We start from the raw sequence: 13,955 nt of genomic DNA, 5'->3' as shown, positions 1-13,955 counted from the left end.
ATGGGACTTCAAGCTCTGATGGTGTGAGGGCTTGGGGTCTGACAAGAGAGGCAGGGACGCCCCGGACACAAACAAGGACCCCAGCCCCAGCTCAGCTCGGCTCGGAGGGTGGTGGGCCTGTGCATTGGACCCGGACAGGCGATGCCCGTGGCTCCCCACACTCAGGAGGTCCAGGAGGCCGCAGTGTGGTTGGTAGAGTTTATTTGGAGGAGGGGTTTTCTGCTGGACAGAGATGGGTTTGATGGGGGATGGGGACAGGATGAGGACCAGCGGGGGGCACCGGGGAGCCTGGTCCCCCTCCCCCCATTAGTTCCTTCATGTCTGCAGGCAGGCAGGCCAGGCAGCCCACTGGGTAGAGCCCACGTCCTGGGCGAGCAGCCCCGGCCATGGTGAGTCACTTTCAAAGGGCAGTGTCTTCAGGAACGCCCAGTGAGTCACCGGCTGGCTGGTCACCGGGCACCGTGGACTGAGCCACATCTGGGGGGTCGAGCCCAGTTGCTGCAGCAGCAGCAGCAACAGCAGCAGGTGGGCCCCGGCAGGCAGGCCGAGGCCAGAGCCCTCCTGGGGCCGCTGCCCAGCTGCTTGGTCTCACAGGCGTCCCTCTCGTCTCGTAGCCGCGTGTTCAGCTCCCTGGGGAAGGGAGTCCAGGGGCTCTGAGAGGCCTCAGGAGGCAGGATTTTAGGGCGGGGAGTGTGGGCTCGGACTCTCCCTCAGACCAGGCAGGGGCTGCAGCATGAGGGAGGGAGGGCAGATACCAGGAAGGCCTTCCTTGCCGTAGCCGGGCAGTGGGCAGGGGTGTTGGGGAGCTGCACGGAGCCCCTTCCCTCCACGGCTGAGCCAGACCGAACCTGAGGAGCGCCAGCTGCCGCACGAGGCTGAGCTTCTCCTTCTGCATGTTCCTCGAGACAGCGACCACGTCCCTGCGGGCGGGGGGCGGTGACCTGGGTGGAGGAAGACTCCTGGGGCGCTCCACGACCCCCCTAGGGGACCCCGACCCACGCAGACCCTGGCGGAGAGGCCCAGGCTTGGGATGCGGATGGAAGCGGCCCAGACCTGAGCCCAGACCTGAGCCCCAAGCGCGACCCCCCCGCCCCCCGCTTCGACGCGCCCGTGGGCCCCACCCCCTGTTCGAGACACGCCCCTGAAGGCCGCCCCAGCCCCTGGCACCGTAAGGTCTGCTCCTGGCGGCCCAGCACTTCGCCCTCCAGCCGGCGGAGCTGCTCCTGCGCCGCCTCCAGCTGCGCCCGCAGCGCCTCGTTGGCCAGCCACAGCTGCGCGTTCTGCGCCTGCGCCTCCAGCTGCTCCGCGGCCCGGGTCTGCAGCTGCTGTTCCAACTGGGGGGCGGGGGGGCGGGGTCGAGACTAGAGAGGAACCCCCGCTGCCCTGGGAGGCCGGTGTGCCTCTGGCTCCCAACGATTCCGAGGTGGGGACACTAAGGCACAGGGGACCTCAAGGATACCGGGGGGGGGGGGGGGGGGGCATGGTGACGGTGGGATGGGGGCAGGGCCGGGCGGTCCGCCCCCTTCCCCGGGGCGTGGGCCGGTGGCCGCTCACCTCCCGCTGCCGCAGGCCCGCGCGTTCCAGCTCCTGCTCGCGGCTCTGCAGCTCCAGCTCCAGGCGGCCTCTCCGCTCCTCCCGGGGAAGGTCCTGGGACGCGCCGGGGGCACCTGAGCCTCCGCGGACCGCGAAGGGGCAGGGGCCGGGGGTGGGGCCCGCTCCGAGGAGGCGGAGCCAGGGCGGCGCGCGCGTCTGGGATTGGGCGGGGCGGTAGCGGGCGGGGCCGCGGGCCCACCTGGCTCCTCAGGCGCTGGCGCTGCTGTCGGAGCTGCTGCTCGGTCTCCTCGTACAGACACCGCACCTCCCTCTCGTGCTCGCTCTCCCGCCTTGGGGTGGGGGTGGGGGGGGGTGGGGTGGGGGACGGGGTGAGACAGCTGCGTGGAGCCTGCCCGTACCGCAGCCCCAGCCCCGCCCCGCGCCCAGCCCTCACCGCCGCAGCGCCAGCTCCAGGCCGGCTCGCTCTCGGGCCGCCTCCTCCAGGCAGGCCGACGCACGCATCAGCACGTCCTCCAAGTATCCCAGCAGCTCGGGTCGCTCGCGCTGCAGCCGGGTCCAGAGCAGCCGCACCGCCCGCTGCCTGGAAGAGCGGGCGGGGGCTGAAGCCAAAGAGGGGGCTCCGCGCCCGCCCCCGAGATGACCTCCGCGGCCCCGGACCAGCCAGGCGCCTTGGCCGCCTCCAGGGCCTCCCTCCTGTGGGTGATTTCGCCCCTGCCAGGGGTCTGCGTGTGCGCCGCTGGCTGGGCAGCGAGGGGTCATGTGTAGGCGGGGCTGTGCCCGGGTGTAGGGGCCCGAGGCCCTGTGCCCGGCGCCGCCCCACAGCAGCCCTGAGCGCTGCCTCCTAAAATGCAAATTCTGCGGGAAATCACACCCGCCCGCCCAGGTGGTGGCAGCTGAGAGGGAACCGCAGGGCCAGACCCGGCCTGGGGACCATGCCCAGAGCAGGCAGCGGGCAGACAGGGAGCCGGGGCAGGACCGGCGCAGACTCACTCGCTCAGGACCCGGGCCACCCCCAGCTGCTCCAGCGCCGAGAGGAACCTCTCCTCCTCCTCCTCCTCCTCCTCCAGGGAGCCCCCGGGGCCTGGCCCCTCAGACCAGCCGGACTCAAAGGTTTCCTCAGCAGCCCCAGAGGGCTGTGTGCCCGGGGCCGACTCTGCCCCCACAAACTTCCCTGTGGGCATGGGAAAGAGATCACCGGACTGTGGGTTACCTCCCGGGCTCAGCCGCCCCTCCACACACACACACACATCCTGCCCTTCCCATGAGCCCAGTTTCCTGTTTTCCTTCCTTATTCCGGGTGGGTTCTCAGCCTGGGAGCGGGAGGGGACGGCACCAGGCCGGAATGGACAGCTGGCTCCCAGCCGACCTGGGTTCGGCTCAGCAGCGCAGTGGGGCGCAAGAGGGACGGCGGCACCCCGGCCTCAGCGCGGGGGCTTTCTGTGGGGCCTCCCCGCGCGGCCCCCACGTGCACCAGGGGAGGGCCCTGGGTGGGGGTCAGGGTGGGGGTCGGGGACGGCTCACCCAGGCCGAGGCAGAACTCCCGGGCGGTGAGGAAGCCCGTGCGGGCCTGGTCCAGGCTTTCGAACACGGCCTCGAGCTGCTCGGGCGTGAGGAGCAGGTCGCTGTGCAGGCCCTGCGGACAGGACGGGCTGAGCGGCCAAGGCCAGCCCGCTGGGCAGCCCCTGGGGCCGGGGACTCACCTGCAGGTCGTGGCGGGTGATGAAGCCCTTGGCCTCCTTGTCGCACAGCAGGAACAGCTCCTGGGCCTGCGCCAGCATGGCGGCCCAGGGCCCCGCGGAGCCTCCCTCCTGCTCCCCCTCCTCCTCCTCCGGGGGCTCCCCGGGGCTGGCCATGAGAGCGGGGTCTTGGCTGTCGGGTGCTGTAAAGCCAAGGAGGAGTCAGGGGCTGAGCAGAGCTCATAAGGAAGGGGGGGGGGGGGGGCAGAGAGAGGGTAAAGGCCCAGGGTGGCTGGGGCTAAGCTGGGCCGTTGGGACACAGGGCTGGGCAGAGGAAGGTGGGAGAAGGCCTGGCCTAGGTCCAGGGAAGAGGGGCAGCTGGGAGGGTCTGGCCCGCTAGAGGGAGACGCTGTGGGCTCGGGTACAACGGGCCGGGTGGTGCCGGCTCTGGGCCTGTGAGGCCTGTGAGGGAGCTAGAGCCGCGGGCCCGGGAGGGGGCCCGGGAGACGGCTGGCTGGGAGAGGGGCAGTCTGGGGGGGAGGTGGGGAGTCCACCAAGGCCTTGTGCTGGCAGCTGAGGGCACAGGCTGGGGTGAGGGAGTGGCCATCGGAGGAGCTGACGGGTCCTGGCGTTGGGGACCGGAGCCGGGCGGAGGGGCTGACCGGGAGGAGCACTCAGCCAGTCCCGCCTGCTGCTCGGCCGGACCTGGGCCCGCCCGCCCTCCACCAGCTGGCAGGTGGCTCGCCCCGCCCACCGCGGCCCGGGCTCCCTGGGCGCGGGTGCAGGTGCAGGGCCCGGCCGGACAGGGTGCCCCCATGGCTCCGGGCAGGAACACCTAGATGCTGGGCCTAAGAGGCTCCTCGGCACGAGGCTCGCCCCCTCCTCGGCTCAGAACCTCCGCGGTCTCCCTCCCGCAGGGCGCCTCGCCCTTGATCCCCGAATCCATCGGCGCCACCTGTCTTCCCGCGCCGCCCCGGGCGCGGGTTTCCCGGCACCAACCCCAGCGCGGCGACCCCGCACCTGGTCTGACGTCCTTCCCGGGTCAGAGCGTGCCCCCCGCCCTGTTCCCGGGGCGCTGAGCGGGACGCGCTGTCCGAAGGCAGGTCTGCGGGAGCGGGACCGGGCACACGGGCCAGGCACCCCCACCCGCGCCACCGCCGCCCCGGCCTCCGCGGGCTCCCCGGCCAGAGGGCCATGCCGGCGGAAGCTGCGTTTCGGCCGGACGCGGGGAGCGGGAAGGAAGGGCCGCCAGGGCCCCGCCCCGTGGGGGCCCCGGAGCCCCTGACCGCCCCGCGCGGGGTGGGCGCGCCCTGCAGGCCCCGGAGGCGGCGGACCCGCGAGGCGCCTACCTGCGCGCTGGCCGCCGCCGCACCTGCCACCACCTGGCCCTCCGCCCGGAAGGCGGGCGCGGCGGGCGCGGCGGGGGACGCGGGGCGGATCGCTCCTGCCGCTCTGCAGGCTCCGAGACCCCGGCGTGGGCCGGCCCCGGGCGGGCGGGGCGCCGCCGCCGCTGTCGCCTGTCCCCGCCTCTCGCCTCGCTCCCCACCCTCCCGCGACCTGGCTCCGTCCCGGCAGAGACCCCGCGGGCGGTGGGGCGAGGTGACCGGCTCCCGGGGACCCTCCCTGTGCGGGGCAGGTGAGCAGGGGCATGTGCTGAGGATCCCGATTTTAGGCGCTAAAAAGTGCAGGAACCCGCGGCGGGAAATACACGACTCCTCCGACCGGTCCCCGGAGGGAGGGCTTCGCTCCCATAGTTCCCACTGCGGTTCTCCCGTTTCTAACAATACACGTGACATCCGAGAAAATGACATTTAAATCCACAGACAGACGCCCGGAGGTGTGAGGGTGAGCGAGGGGTGGGCCTGCCGCTGGGCGGGCGGGCTGAGGAGCTGGCGGGCGTCTGCGGAGCCCTCCCTGCGGGGGGAGAGGTCCCCCCTCTTCCCCGGGCCTCCCCGGCCCACTGGCCCCGCACCCACCTGGAGGCCTGGCCCCGGGGGGAGGCCTCTGCTTCTCCAAGGCCCGGATCCTGCTGAACTAGAACAGGTTGGGCCGATAGGACGGGACCTTGAGAGAGAGGGGGGCGGCCCCTGGCACCCGGAGCGCCGGGGACCTGCCCAGCCGGCTCGCCCAGTCCTCCCTCCCACTCCACCGTTATTGTTGGCTGGGGGCTGCCGCAGCCACCACCGCCCACACAGCCATGCATGTTGGGGGGAGCAGTGGGGCTGAACCGCAGGACTGAGGGCTCTGGAAAGTTAGCCCAACGCCAGGCTCTGTCCCAGCACCCTCAGCCCCTGGCTCCTGGTCACCAGGGAGGCCGGCGGGGTTCCCCCCACTGCCCGGAGCCGAGGGGACTTTCAGGAAACCATGTCTCTCCCAGACCGAGGCCCAGCCCCTCCAGCTCAGATTCACCCTATCCCAGGCCCCTCCTGCGTATTGGCAGGAGACTGGACCCTGAGGATGAGGAGGGGTTCAGGGGAGCAGGAACATGTGTGCACCTGGCCAGCAAGGCTCGCACACAAAGCCCTGCGTGGAGCGGGCACGGGGACCCGCACCCTGCGCGGCCCAGCGGGCAGGCCCCCCCACGTCACCACGGAGTGGAGGTGCGACACCGCCTTTTGTAAACACGTCTGTTTTTATTCAGCGAGGATCTTGGTCTCAAATAGTCCCATGGCCCTCGGGGAGCTGAGCCCGCGGGTCAGCCAGCAGGCCTCAGGCTAAGGGGGCACCTGTGTGTGAGGCCCACAGCGCCGTTAGGGGGGCCCAGGCCGAATGCTGGCCTCCAGCAGACGGGACCCCTGGCAGCCGGGATGGACGCTGTACCCACATGGGTCAGCTGGAGGGGTCACATACACGGAGGACGCAGGGGCTGAGCCGTGGCCTTTATTACATCTGCTTCAGCGAAAATAAATAAGTCTTCACACATCTGCAGCATTCTCCAGCGAAAACCGCGAGGGAGGAGCAGGTGCAAAGTCCGAGGGAGTAATACTGCCCGGACCACTGGCCCCCTGCCCTGCCCTAGGGCGGCCCGGGGGTGGATGCTAAGGCACAGGTGAGGGGCCTCTGCGGCTAGGGGAGGGGTGCTGCACGCCCCTCCTCCTCAGTGCAGCAAGTGAGTGGTTTGTGGAGGAGCCGACAGCCAAGTCCCTTCTCCCAGCTGTGAGCCCCATCTCCTCTCCCCCAGGCATGGAGGGAGGTGGGGAGGGGGTCTCAGATGACCCCAGGGTCCCGCCTCATGGGGCAGGGAAGCTGGAGGGCCTGGCCCTCAGCACTGGGACCCCGGGGGGGGGGCTGGGAAGGGGGGAGCGAGGGCTCTCAGCAAGGGGGCGGGTGCTGCGGGGGCGCGGGGCTGGGGGTGCGCATGCGCAGGGCATCGGGCGGGAAGGCCACGTTGGTGCAGAAGAGGCCGAGCAGCATCTGGCGCTGGCACTCCTCCCACTTGGCCAGCGTGTCCACCAGGGAGAGGTTGCTGCGCATCCAGCCGGGCAGCGCCTCGCAGTAGGCGGCGTACGACAGCGGGACAGAGGGCAGCGACTGGACGCGGCGCAGCTCCGCCTGCTCCGCCAGCCTGCGGGGGGGGGGGGGCTTCAGTGGGGAGCCTTAAGGTGAGGCTGTGGCCCCCGTGAGCACAGCAGCCAGGGGCTTACCCGGTTGGCAGGCGGCTGCCCAACTTCCTCTTGGCACGCATCACCAGGTACTGGCAGATGCTGCCCGTCTGCTCCTTCATCCACCGGATGTCCTCGGGCACGTCGGGCAGCCACTCCAGCAAGCTGGGGCGGGTGGGAGGCACGGCCTCAGGGTCAGCGCCTGCCTCTTGCCCACCCCCACCTTTGGCCCTGACATCTCCATCCTCCCCCCCAGCTGCCTCTTCCCTGGGGTGACTGCCACTCAGGAGTGGGCCCACAGCTGGGCCCGGGCTCCCTCCTGCCCGCCCCGCCCTGTACCGGATGGTGAAGGACACGGCGCTCTCCAGGGGCAGAGTGTAGGGCATCATCATGGCTGTGGCCAGACGCACGGGCAGCATGTTGGAGAGGGTGGTCAGCAGGTCTTTGGGCTCCATGCAGGCCTCCAGCAGGGCTTGGGGGGGAGCAGAGGGAAGGCTGACCACCACTGGGGAGGTGGGGCCAGCCCTGCTCTGCTCCCCCACCCTCCCCATGGCCCTCTGCCCTGAGCCCGCCCCCCACGCGCCCTCACTGAGCCCGCCCCGCCCCGCGCACCCTCACTGAGCCCCCCCCGCCCCCCCCGCGCACCCTCACTGAGCCCACCCCCCCCCACGCGCCCTCACTGAGCCCGCCCCGCCCCCCGCCCCCTCACTGAGCCCGCCCCCCGCACACCCTCATTGAGCCGGGCGGGCAGGTGCTCCAGGATGCGGTCCTCCACCAGAGCCCTCTCCACCGCCCGCACCCCTTCCTCCTGGTCCTCCTCCTGGCGGGCCGGGGGCTGGGCAGGGGGCAGGGCCAGCAGGGGGTTGGGCCTGTCCAGGAGGCCTGGGAGGGGAGGACCAAGCACGTGTCAGCTCAGCAGAGGGGCCATGGCACCGCCCCCCCCCCCCCCCCCCCCCCGCCCCAGGGCCCCCGCACACCGTTCCTCCGCAGGAAGCGCAGGCCGTCCCGGTAGCCCTGTTTGCACATCTCCCGCAGCACCTGAGGGCAGGGCGGCGGGAGCAGGCGAGTCAGACACACCAGGCCTGTCCCTGGGGTCCCTGCAAACCCACCCTCCCCACCCCCAGCGAAGGGACCCGGGACCCGGGACCCCGGACAAGATGAGGTGGAGAGGCTGCCCCAGTGGAGAGGCCGTGCGGCCACAGGCTCCTCCCCAGCCTCAGAAGAGGGTGTCCAGACCCCCTGCCTTCACTCAGGAGCGGCCAGAGGGCAGCCTTCTCCCCCAGGGCCAGGGCCAGGACCAGGGCCAGGACCAGGACCAGGACCAGGACCAGGACCAGGGCCAGGACCAGGACCAGGACCAGGACCAGGACCAGGACCAGGACCAGGACCAGGACCAGGACTAGGACCAGGACCAGGACCAGGGCCAGGACCAGGGCCAGGACCAGGACCAGGACCGAGACCAGGGCCAGGACCAGGACCAGGACCAGGACCGAGACCAGGGCCAGGACCAGGACCAGGACCAGGACCGAGACCAGGGCCAGGACCAGGACCAGGACCAGGGCCAGGACCAGGGCTAGGACCAGGGCCAGGGCCAGGACCAGGACCAGGACCAGGGCCAGGGCCAGGACCAGGACCAGGACCAGGACCGAGACCAGGGCCAGGGCCAGGACCAGGACCAGGACCAGGGCCAGGGCCAGGACCAGGGCCAGGACCAGGACCAAGACCAGGGCCAGGGGAGGAGGCGAAGGCAGAGCGCGGGCTCACCATGGGCTCGGGCGGGAACAGGGCCTTGGAGAGGCGGTAAAGGTTGCGCAGGTTGAACTGGATGCTGGTGTTGGTCACCCGAAGCTCGTGGATGTTGGTGGAGCTGTCCTGCGGGCAGATGTCACTCTCGCCCGAGAAGGGGGACACGGTGATGGTGTTCTTGAGCTCATAGAGCGGCAGGTTGTCTGAGATGCCACCGTCCACGTAGCGCTGAGGCGGCAGGGACACAGGGTCACACGGCGAGGGGCCTGCAGAGGCGGGCTGCCCAGGGCCCCTCCCCGTGGCTGTTTCATCTGAGCTTTCCCCCACCAGGCACCGGCCACGGCCCGCCCGGGCACTTAGAAATAGCCAGACAGTGGGGGGGTCGGGGGGGGGAGCTACAGGAAGTGTGTGTGGCCTCGGGCTGGCCCGGCTCTTGAGTAACTCCGGGGGAAGTGAGGCAACAGGCAGTGGCGGGAGTGGGGGGCTGGGGGACACAGATGGCTTCCTCCCTCGTCCCTCAGCACACGGCAGCGTCTCGTCACCCAGGAGAGGCACCCAGACGCACTTACCACGCCCTGGAGGATGGGCGGGATGAGGCCGCAGTACACGGGGATGAAGGTGCTGCAGACGTTGGCCTGCGGGAGACAGAGCGGGCGGTGAGCCGGGCTCCGGGGCGGCTGTGCCCCGGTGTGACCCCGGTGTGACCCCGGTGTGACCCCGCAGGGCCCACCTGGATGAGCTCGTCCTTGGAGCTGAAGTGGTAGATAATGACGTTCTCGCCGTCCGAGACGCGGGTCAGGGAGATGCCCAGGCGCCCGCTGGCGCGCTCGTGGCAGTCGGCGGGCAGGGTCTTCATCAGGCAGCTGCGGATGGTCTTCACCAGGTTGAAGGAGGGGTGCAGCGGGCCCAGGAACCGCTTCCGGGCCTCCTTAGACACCTCGATGATGTTGGCACCGGCCTCGCCTGGGGCAGCAGGGCCAAGGGTCAGGGGCCAGCACTCCTGGACTTAGCACCCCCCGATGGCTCCATGCCCAGTGGCATCCCCTCCACCCGGGAGGAATCCCAGTGTCCAGCAGGGGCCTGGCCCACAATTGGGACTTTTGCCACCTGCCCCTGAAGAGAGAGGCAGGCCACCGCCCCCCCGCCCCGGGAGGACAGACACTGGGGCTGCCAACTGGGGCTGGGCCTGCCCTCTGCCCTCTGCCCGGCGTTTCCCAACAGCCTGCCCTGGTCCATGAGTCACCAGGCCTGGCCGCATGTGGCACTCAGCCTGGGGAGCGGGCGGCAGAGGCTCAACTCTGACCAGCCTCAGCCTTTACCCACTTGGCCAGATCCAGACCCGCTAAACCCAACACAGCCCAGGGGTCCCACAGGGTGGAAACTGTGGGGTCCCACCGCCCCAGGAAAGCACAATTGTGTCCCACCGCAGCCAGGAGCAAGCGCCCCCTAACACTCCTCTTGGGGCCGTGGGGCCAGCCTAGGATAAGGCTGGAGTGGGAGGGGCCAGGAGTGTCGGGCAGAGGGCCCTGTGAGGAGCGGAGGCCCAGGCCCTCCTCCAGGACCACACCCAGGGCAGTGAGCAGTGCGGGCGGCACCTGCCACCCTGGGGCTCCAGCTGCCCGAGACCACAAGTGGAAAAGAGGCTTCCCGCCCTGGCCGGTGGCTCAATTGGTTGGAGTGTTGGTCTGCACACCAAAAGGTTGCCGGTTCAATTCCTGGTCAGGGCACATACCTAGGTTTTGGGCTCATTCCCTGGTTGAGGCACGTACAGGAGGCAACTGATTGATGTTTCTCTCACATCAATGTTTCTTCTCTCTCTCCTTTTCTCTATAAAATGAATAAAAACAGCCCTGGCTGGTTTGGCTCAATGGATGGGGCGTCGGCCTGCGGACTCAAGGGTCCTGGGTTTGATTCCGGTCAAGGGCATGTGCCTTGGTTGCAGGCACATCCTTAGTGGGGGGGTGGGGGTGGGAGGCAGCTGATCGATGCTTCTCTCTCATCGATGTTTCCAACTCTCTATCCCTCTCCCTTCCTCTCTGTAAAAAAAAAAAATCAATAAAATATATTAAAAAGTAAATAAAAATAAAATGAATAAAAACATATCCTTGGGCCCTGGCCGATTTGGCTCAGTGGATAGAGCCATGGCCTGCAGACTGAAGAGTCCCAGGTTCGATTCCGGTCAAGGGCACATGCCCAGTTGCCGGCTCGATCCCCAGTGGGAGGCACGCAGGAGGCAGCTGATCTATGATTCCTTCTCATCATTGATGTTTCTATCTCTATCTCTCTCTTCCTCTCTGAAATCAATAAAGATATATTAAAAAAAAACATATACATTGGGAAAGGGCTTAAAAAAAAAAGACAGATTATGGTTGATCTCTCATTATAAAAAAAAAAAAAGAAAAAGATGCCCTAGCCAGTTTGGCTCAGCAAATAGAGCTTCAGACTGTGAACCGAAGGGTCCCAGGTTCAATTCCTGTAAAGAGCATGTACCTCGCTTGCAGGCTCCTCCCTGGCCTGGCCCTGGTTGGGGCGTATGCGGAAGGCAACCAATCAATGTGTCTCTCTCACATCGATGTTTCTCTCTGTATTCCCCTCTCTCTTCCACTCTCCCTACAAATCAATGAGAAAACATCCTCGGGTGAGGATTAACAAAAAAGAAGAGCCCTAACCGGTGTGGCTCAGTGGATAGAGCATCGGCCTTCTGACTGAAAGGTTCCAGGTTCGATTGCGGTCAAGGGCATGTACCTTGGTTGCGGGCACATCCCCAGTGGGGGGTGTGCAGGAGGCAGCTGATCGGTGTTTCTCTCTCATCGATGTTTCTGACTCTATCCTTCTCCCTTCCTCTCTGTAAAAAATCAATAAAATATATTATAAAAAAAAAAAAAAAGCCGAAACCGGTTTGGCTCAGTGGATAGAGCATCGGCCTGCGGACTCAAGGGTCCCAGGTTCGATTCCGGTCAAGGGCATGTACCTTGGTTGCAGGCACATCCCCAGTGGGGGTGTGCAGGAGGCAGCTGATCGATGTTTCTCTCTCATCGATGTTTCTAACTCTCTATCCCTCTCTCTTCCTCTCTGTAAAAAATCAATAAAATATATTTTTTTTAAAAAAAGAAGAGAAAAAAAAAAAAGAAAAGAAAGAGGCGTTTTGAGAGTGGGGTGTGGGGTGGGGGAGGAGTCATGTCCTCAACTGGGTACCAGGGACCTGGGTTCTCTTTTTCTTTTTTTTCAGAGAGCAAGGGAGAATGAGAGAAAGATAGAAACATCAACAATGAGAGAGAATCATTGATGGGCTGCCTCCCGCACGCCCCACACTGGGGCCTGAGCCTGCCACCCAGGCATGTGCCCTTGACCGGAATCGAACCCGGGACCCTTCAGTCTGCAGGCTGACGCTCTTCCCACTGAGCCACACCGGCTAGGGCCTGGGTGTCTCCGGAGGCTGAGGCCAGCGTGGGGACTGAGACTCTGGTCTGAAGGCCTCCTGAGAGGGAGGGGTCAGGGCCCCAGTGGTGGACCCCCTTCCCAGGAGTGCAGAGGTATGCTCCCACCCACCCCCTCAGGGCAAAGGTCATGGGGAGGGAGGAGGCAGGGGGGAGCCCTGCACAGGCTCCTGCTGGGCACTGATGACCCCTGGGTCACCTTGCTGCCCGGAGGACTCCTGGAGGACTCCTGTCAACACTCAGGCCCCGCCGGAAGTGTGAGTGGAGGCGTCCTTCCCGGCACACTCAGCCTCTGCCCGCCCCACCGCGGGGCGGAGCGCCCACAAACTCCAGCCACCCCATGCAAGGGGCCCAGGCGGGGGGCCACAGCGGGGACCAGGCCCCCAGTGGGCGGCTCGCAAGGTGGCGGAGAGGCCGGGCCCAGGCCGGACCCGTCTGGCTCCTGCTCCCGGGGCCCGGCCCCCGGAGAGCATCAGGCCTCAGCCGAGGTGCTCTTCAGAGGCCACCCCCAGACCCCGGCGCCCTGGCAGCGGGGGTGCCAGAGCCTCAGGACACGGTGACCGCTACCACCTGGTCCCGGCACCCGGCCCGGGACGAGGGGGCAGCGCAGGCCCCGCCCCCACTCGCACGGCCCCGCCCACGAGCCCATTTCTCTTCCCAATAACACGGCCCGGCGGCACCTGCCCGCCCCCGCGTCCGCCCCGGAGGCCGGCCTGGGCCACAGCCCGGCCCAGAAGCGCCCAGGACCGGGCACCCCGGAGCAAAACAAGCCAGGCCCCGCCCCGCCCGGCCCCCGACGGCCCCGCTCACCCAGGCAGGCCCCGGTGACCAGCGCCGTGGCCGTGAGCGCCCCGGCCGAGGCGCCGTAGATGTGCGTGGCGTTGGCCACCAGGAAGGGCGCATGCTCGCGGAGGCAGGAGGCCACGCCGATGTGGTAGACGCCGAGGAAGCCGCAGCCCGCGAACGAGATATTCCACGTCGTCTCCCGGGGGGACGTCGCGTCCTTGGGGAACATCGCGGCGGCCCGCCGGCCCGGGGTCTCCGGAAGCCGGCCTTGCCGTCCGCTCGCCGGTAGCGCGGGGCCGGCCGCCCGTTCGCAGTCGCTCAGTTTCAGGGTCTCCGCCGTGGAGGCGGCGACGCTGCGCAAGGAGGCGGCGGAGACGGTGTTTTTAGAGGTTGGTGGGCGGGGCCGGCGCGGGGCGGGGCCGGCGCACGCGGCCCAATCGGGGCGCGCGGGGAACGGCCGCGCCCTCGGGGGCCCTGGAGCCCCGCCCCGCCCCGGAGGCCCCGCCCCCGGGCCGGAGACACCCCCTCCGCCGCGGTCGGGGCCTCTGGGCCCGGAGCTGCCCACACCTGCGGCGGCCAAAGACTGCGGCCTGGCCCCCGGCCTACTGCCCCCTTCCCCGTCCGCCGTCGTGGGCGGCGGAGCGGACCCAGAGGCCGAGGAGTGTGGGGAGGAGTGAGGCCGCCGGAGTCCGTGGGCCTGGGAGCCTCGTGGGAGTCTGGACACTCGCGAAAGGAGGGCCCTGGTGTTTGGGCAGCCCCTTCCGCCTCCCTCATGGTCCGTCTTCGACACCTACGCCCCAAGCCAGTGACCCCAGCACCCACGACTCATCCCCAGACTGACCCATAAGCATCCAGGGCCGGAGGCTCACACCCAACCTAAAGAGCTCGCGCAAGCGCGGGGGACCACCCCTGAGGCCCACCCCCCAGCCCACCCCCTCCCCACGGCCCCTCCGCACCTGGGCACCAACCTGGGTTCTCCCTGCGCCGACCCCAGCTCCTCAGGCCGAGCCGTCTACTCGGGTATGACTTGGCCCCTGCCCCGCCCCCGCTAAGTGTCCCAGCAGGTGGAGCAGCGGGTGATGTCAGCTCCCTCCAGTTCCGCATTTTTCTCCTGGATGCCGGTGCCACAGGCCTAGCCTGGTTGGGATTCCAAG

The 13,955-nt window shown here is 68.3% G+C and overlaps 2 protein-coding genes across 5 annotated transcripts; both read right to left on the bottom strand.

Moving 5' to 3' along the window:
- Nucleotides 1–184: 184 nt before the first annotated feature.
- Nucleotides 185–5,227, bottom strand: CRACR2B (calcium release activated channel regulator 2B). Of its 3 annotated transcripts, none has more exons than XM_054724936.1 (10): nucleotides 5,207–5,227; nucleotides 3,255–3,433; nucleotides 3,076–3,187; nucleotides 2,545–2,725; nucleotides 1,988–2,134; nucleotides 1,793–1,883; nucleotides 1,555–1,647; nucleotides 1,168–1,334; nucleotides 849–920; nucleotides 185–630 (listed from the first exon to the last, which is right to left on the bottom strand). In XM_054724936.1, exons 2-10 carry the CDS (start codon nucleotides 3,405–3,407, stop codon nucleotides 450–452), a joined length of 1,197 nt encoding a protein of 398 aa, XP_054580911.1. In that variant the 5' UTR covers nucleotides 3,408–3,433; nucleotides 5,207–5,227; the 3' UTR covers nucleotides 185–449. The 3 variants fall into 3 exon arrangements, with proteins under 3 accessions (XP_054580911.1, XP_054580910.1, XP_054580909.1); XM_054724935.1 differs by lacking the exon at nucleotides 5,207–5,227 and adding an exon at nucleotides 4,580–4,640; XM_054724934.1 differs by lacking the exon at nucleotides 5,207–5,227 and adding an exon at nucleotides 4,251–4,401.
- Nucleotides 5,228–6,096: 869 nt separating this feature from the next.
- Nucleotides 6,097–13,820, bottom strand: PNPLA2 (patatin like phospholipase domain containing 2). Of its 2 annotated transcripts, none has more exons than XM_008159606.3 (10): nucleotides 13,770–13,820; nucleotides 12,826–13,154; nucleotides 9,309–9,541; nucleotides 9,148–9,213; nucleotides 8,597–8,806; nucleotides 7,810–7,870; nucleotides 7,562–7,714; nucleotides 7,172–7,304; nucleotides 6,875–6,997; nucleotides 6,097–6,795 (listed from the first exon to the last, which is right to left on the bottom strand). In XM_008159606.3, the coding sequence occupies exons 2-10, from the start codon at nucleotides 13,028–13,030 to the stop codon at nucleotides 6,543–6,545; spliced, it is 1,437 nt and encodes a 478-aa protein (XP_008157828.2). In that variant the 5' UTR covers nucleotides 13,031–13,154; nucleotides 13,770–13,820; the 3' UTR covers nucleotides 6,097–6,542. The 2 variants fall into 2 exon arrangements, with proteins under 2 accessions (XP_008157828.2, XP_054581254.1); XM_054725279.1 differs by having other exon boundaries at nucleotides 13,758–13,774.
- Nucleotides 13,821–13,955: the final 135 nt, after the last annotated feature.

This window comes from Eptesicus fuscus, chromosome 13 (genome assembly GCF_027574615.1).
Source record: "Eptesicus fuscus isolate TK198812 chromosome 13, DD_ASM_mEF_20220401, whole genome shotgun sequence".
NCBI classification, from domain to species: domain Eukaryota; kingdom Metazoa; phylum Chordata; class Mammalia; order Chiroptera; family Vespertilionidae; genus Eptesicus; species Eptesicus fuscus.
Note: the sequence above shows the minus strand (reverse complement) of the source record. Positions and strands in the feature narration are given on the sequence as shown.

What these genes read in the sequence shown, in the direction of transcription:
- PNPLA2 (XM_008159606.3), bottom strand. Translation starts at nt 13,030, where the DNA reads ATGTTCCCCAAGGACGCGACGTCCCCCCGGGAGACGACGTGGAATATC. An exon ending in TGTTCCCGCCCGAGCCCATG is followed by an intron (nt 7,871 to 8,596) that starts GTGAGCCCGCGC and finishes CCCTGCCCTCAG; the next exon opens with GTGCTGCGGGAGATGTGCAA. An exon ending in GGCAGCCGCCTGCCAACCGG is followed by an intron (nt 6,796 to 6,874) that starts GTAAGCCCCTGG and finishes CCCCCCCCGCAG; the next exon opens with GCTGGCGGAGCAGGCGGAGC.
- CRACR2B (XM_054724936.1), bottom strand. Translation starts at nt 3,407, where the DNA reads ATGGCCAGCCCCGGGGAGCCCCCGGAGGAGGAGGAGGGGGAGCAGGAG. An exon ending in CTGGAGCTGGCGCTGCGGCG is followed by an intron (nt 1,884 to 1,987) that starts GTGAGGGCTGGG and finishes CCCCACCCCAAG; the next exon opens with GCGGGAGAGCGAGCACGAGA. An exon ending in CGGCAGCTGGCGCTCCTCAG is followed by an intron (nt 631 to 848) that starts GTTCGGTCTGGC and finishes TCCCTTCCCCAG; the next exon opens with GGAGCTGAACACGCGGCTAC.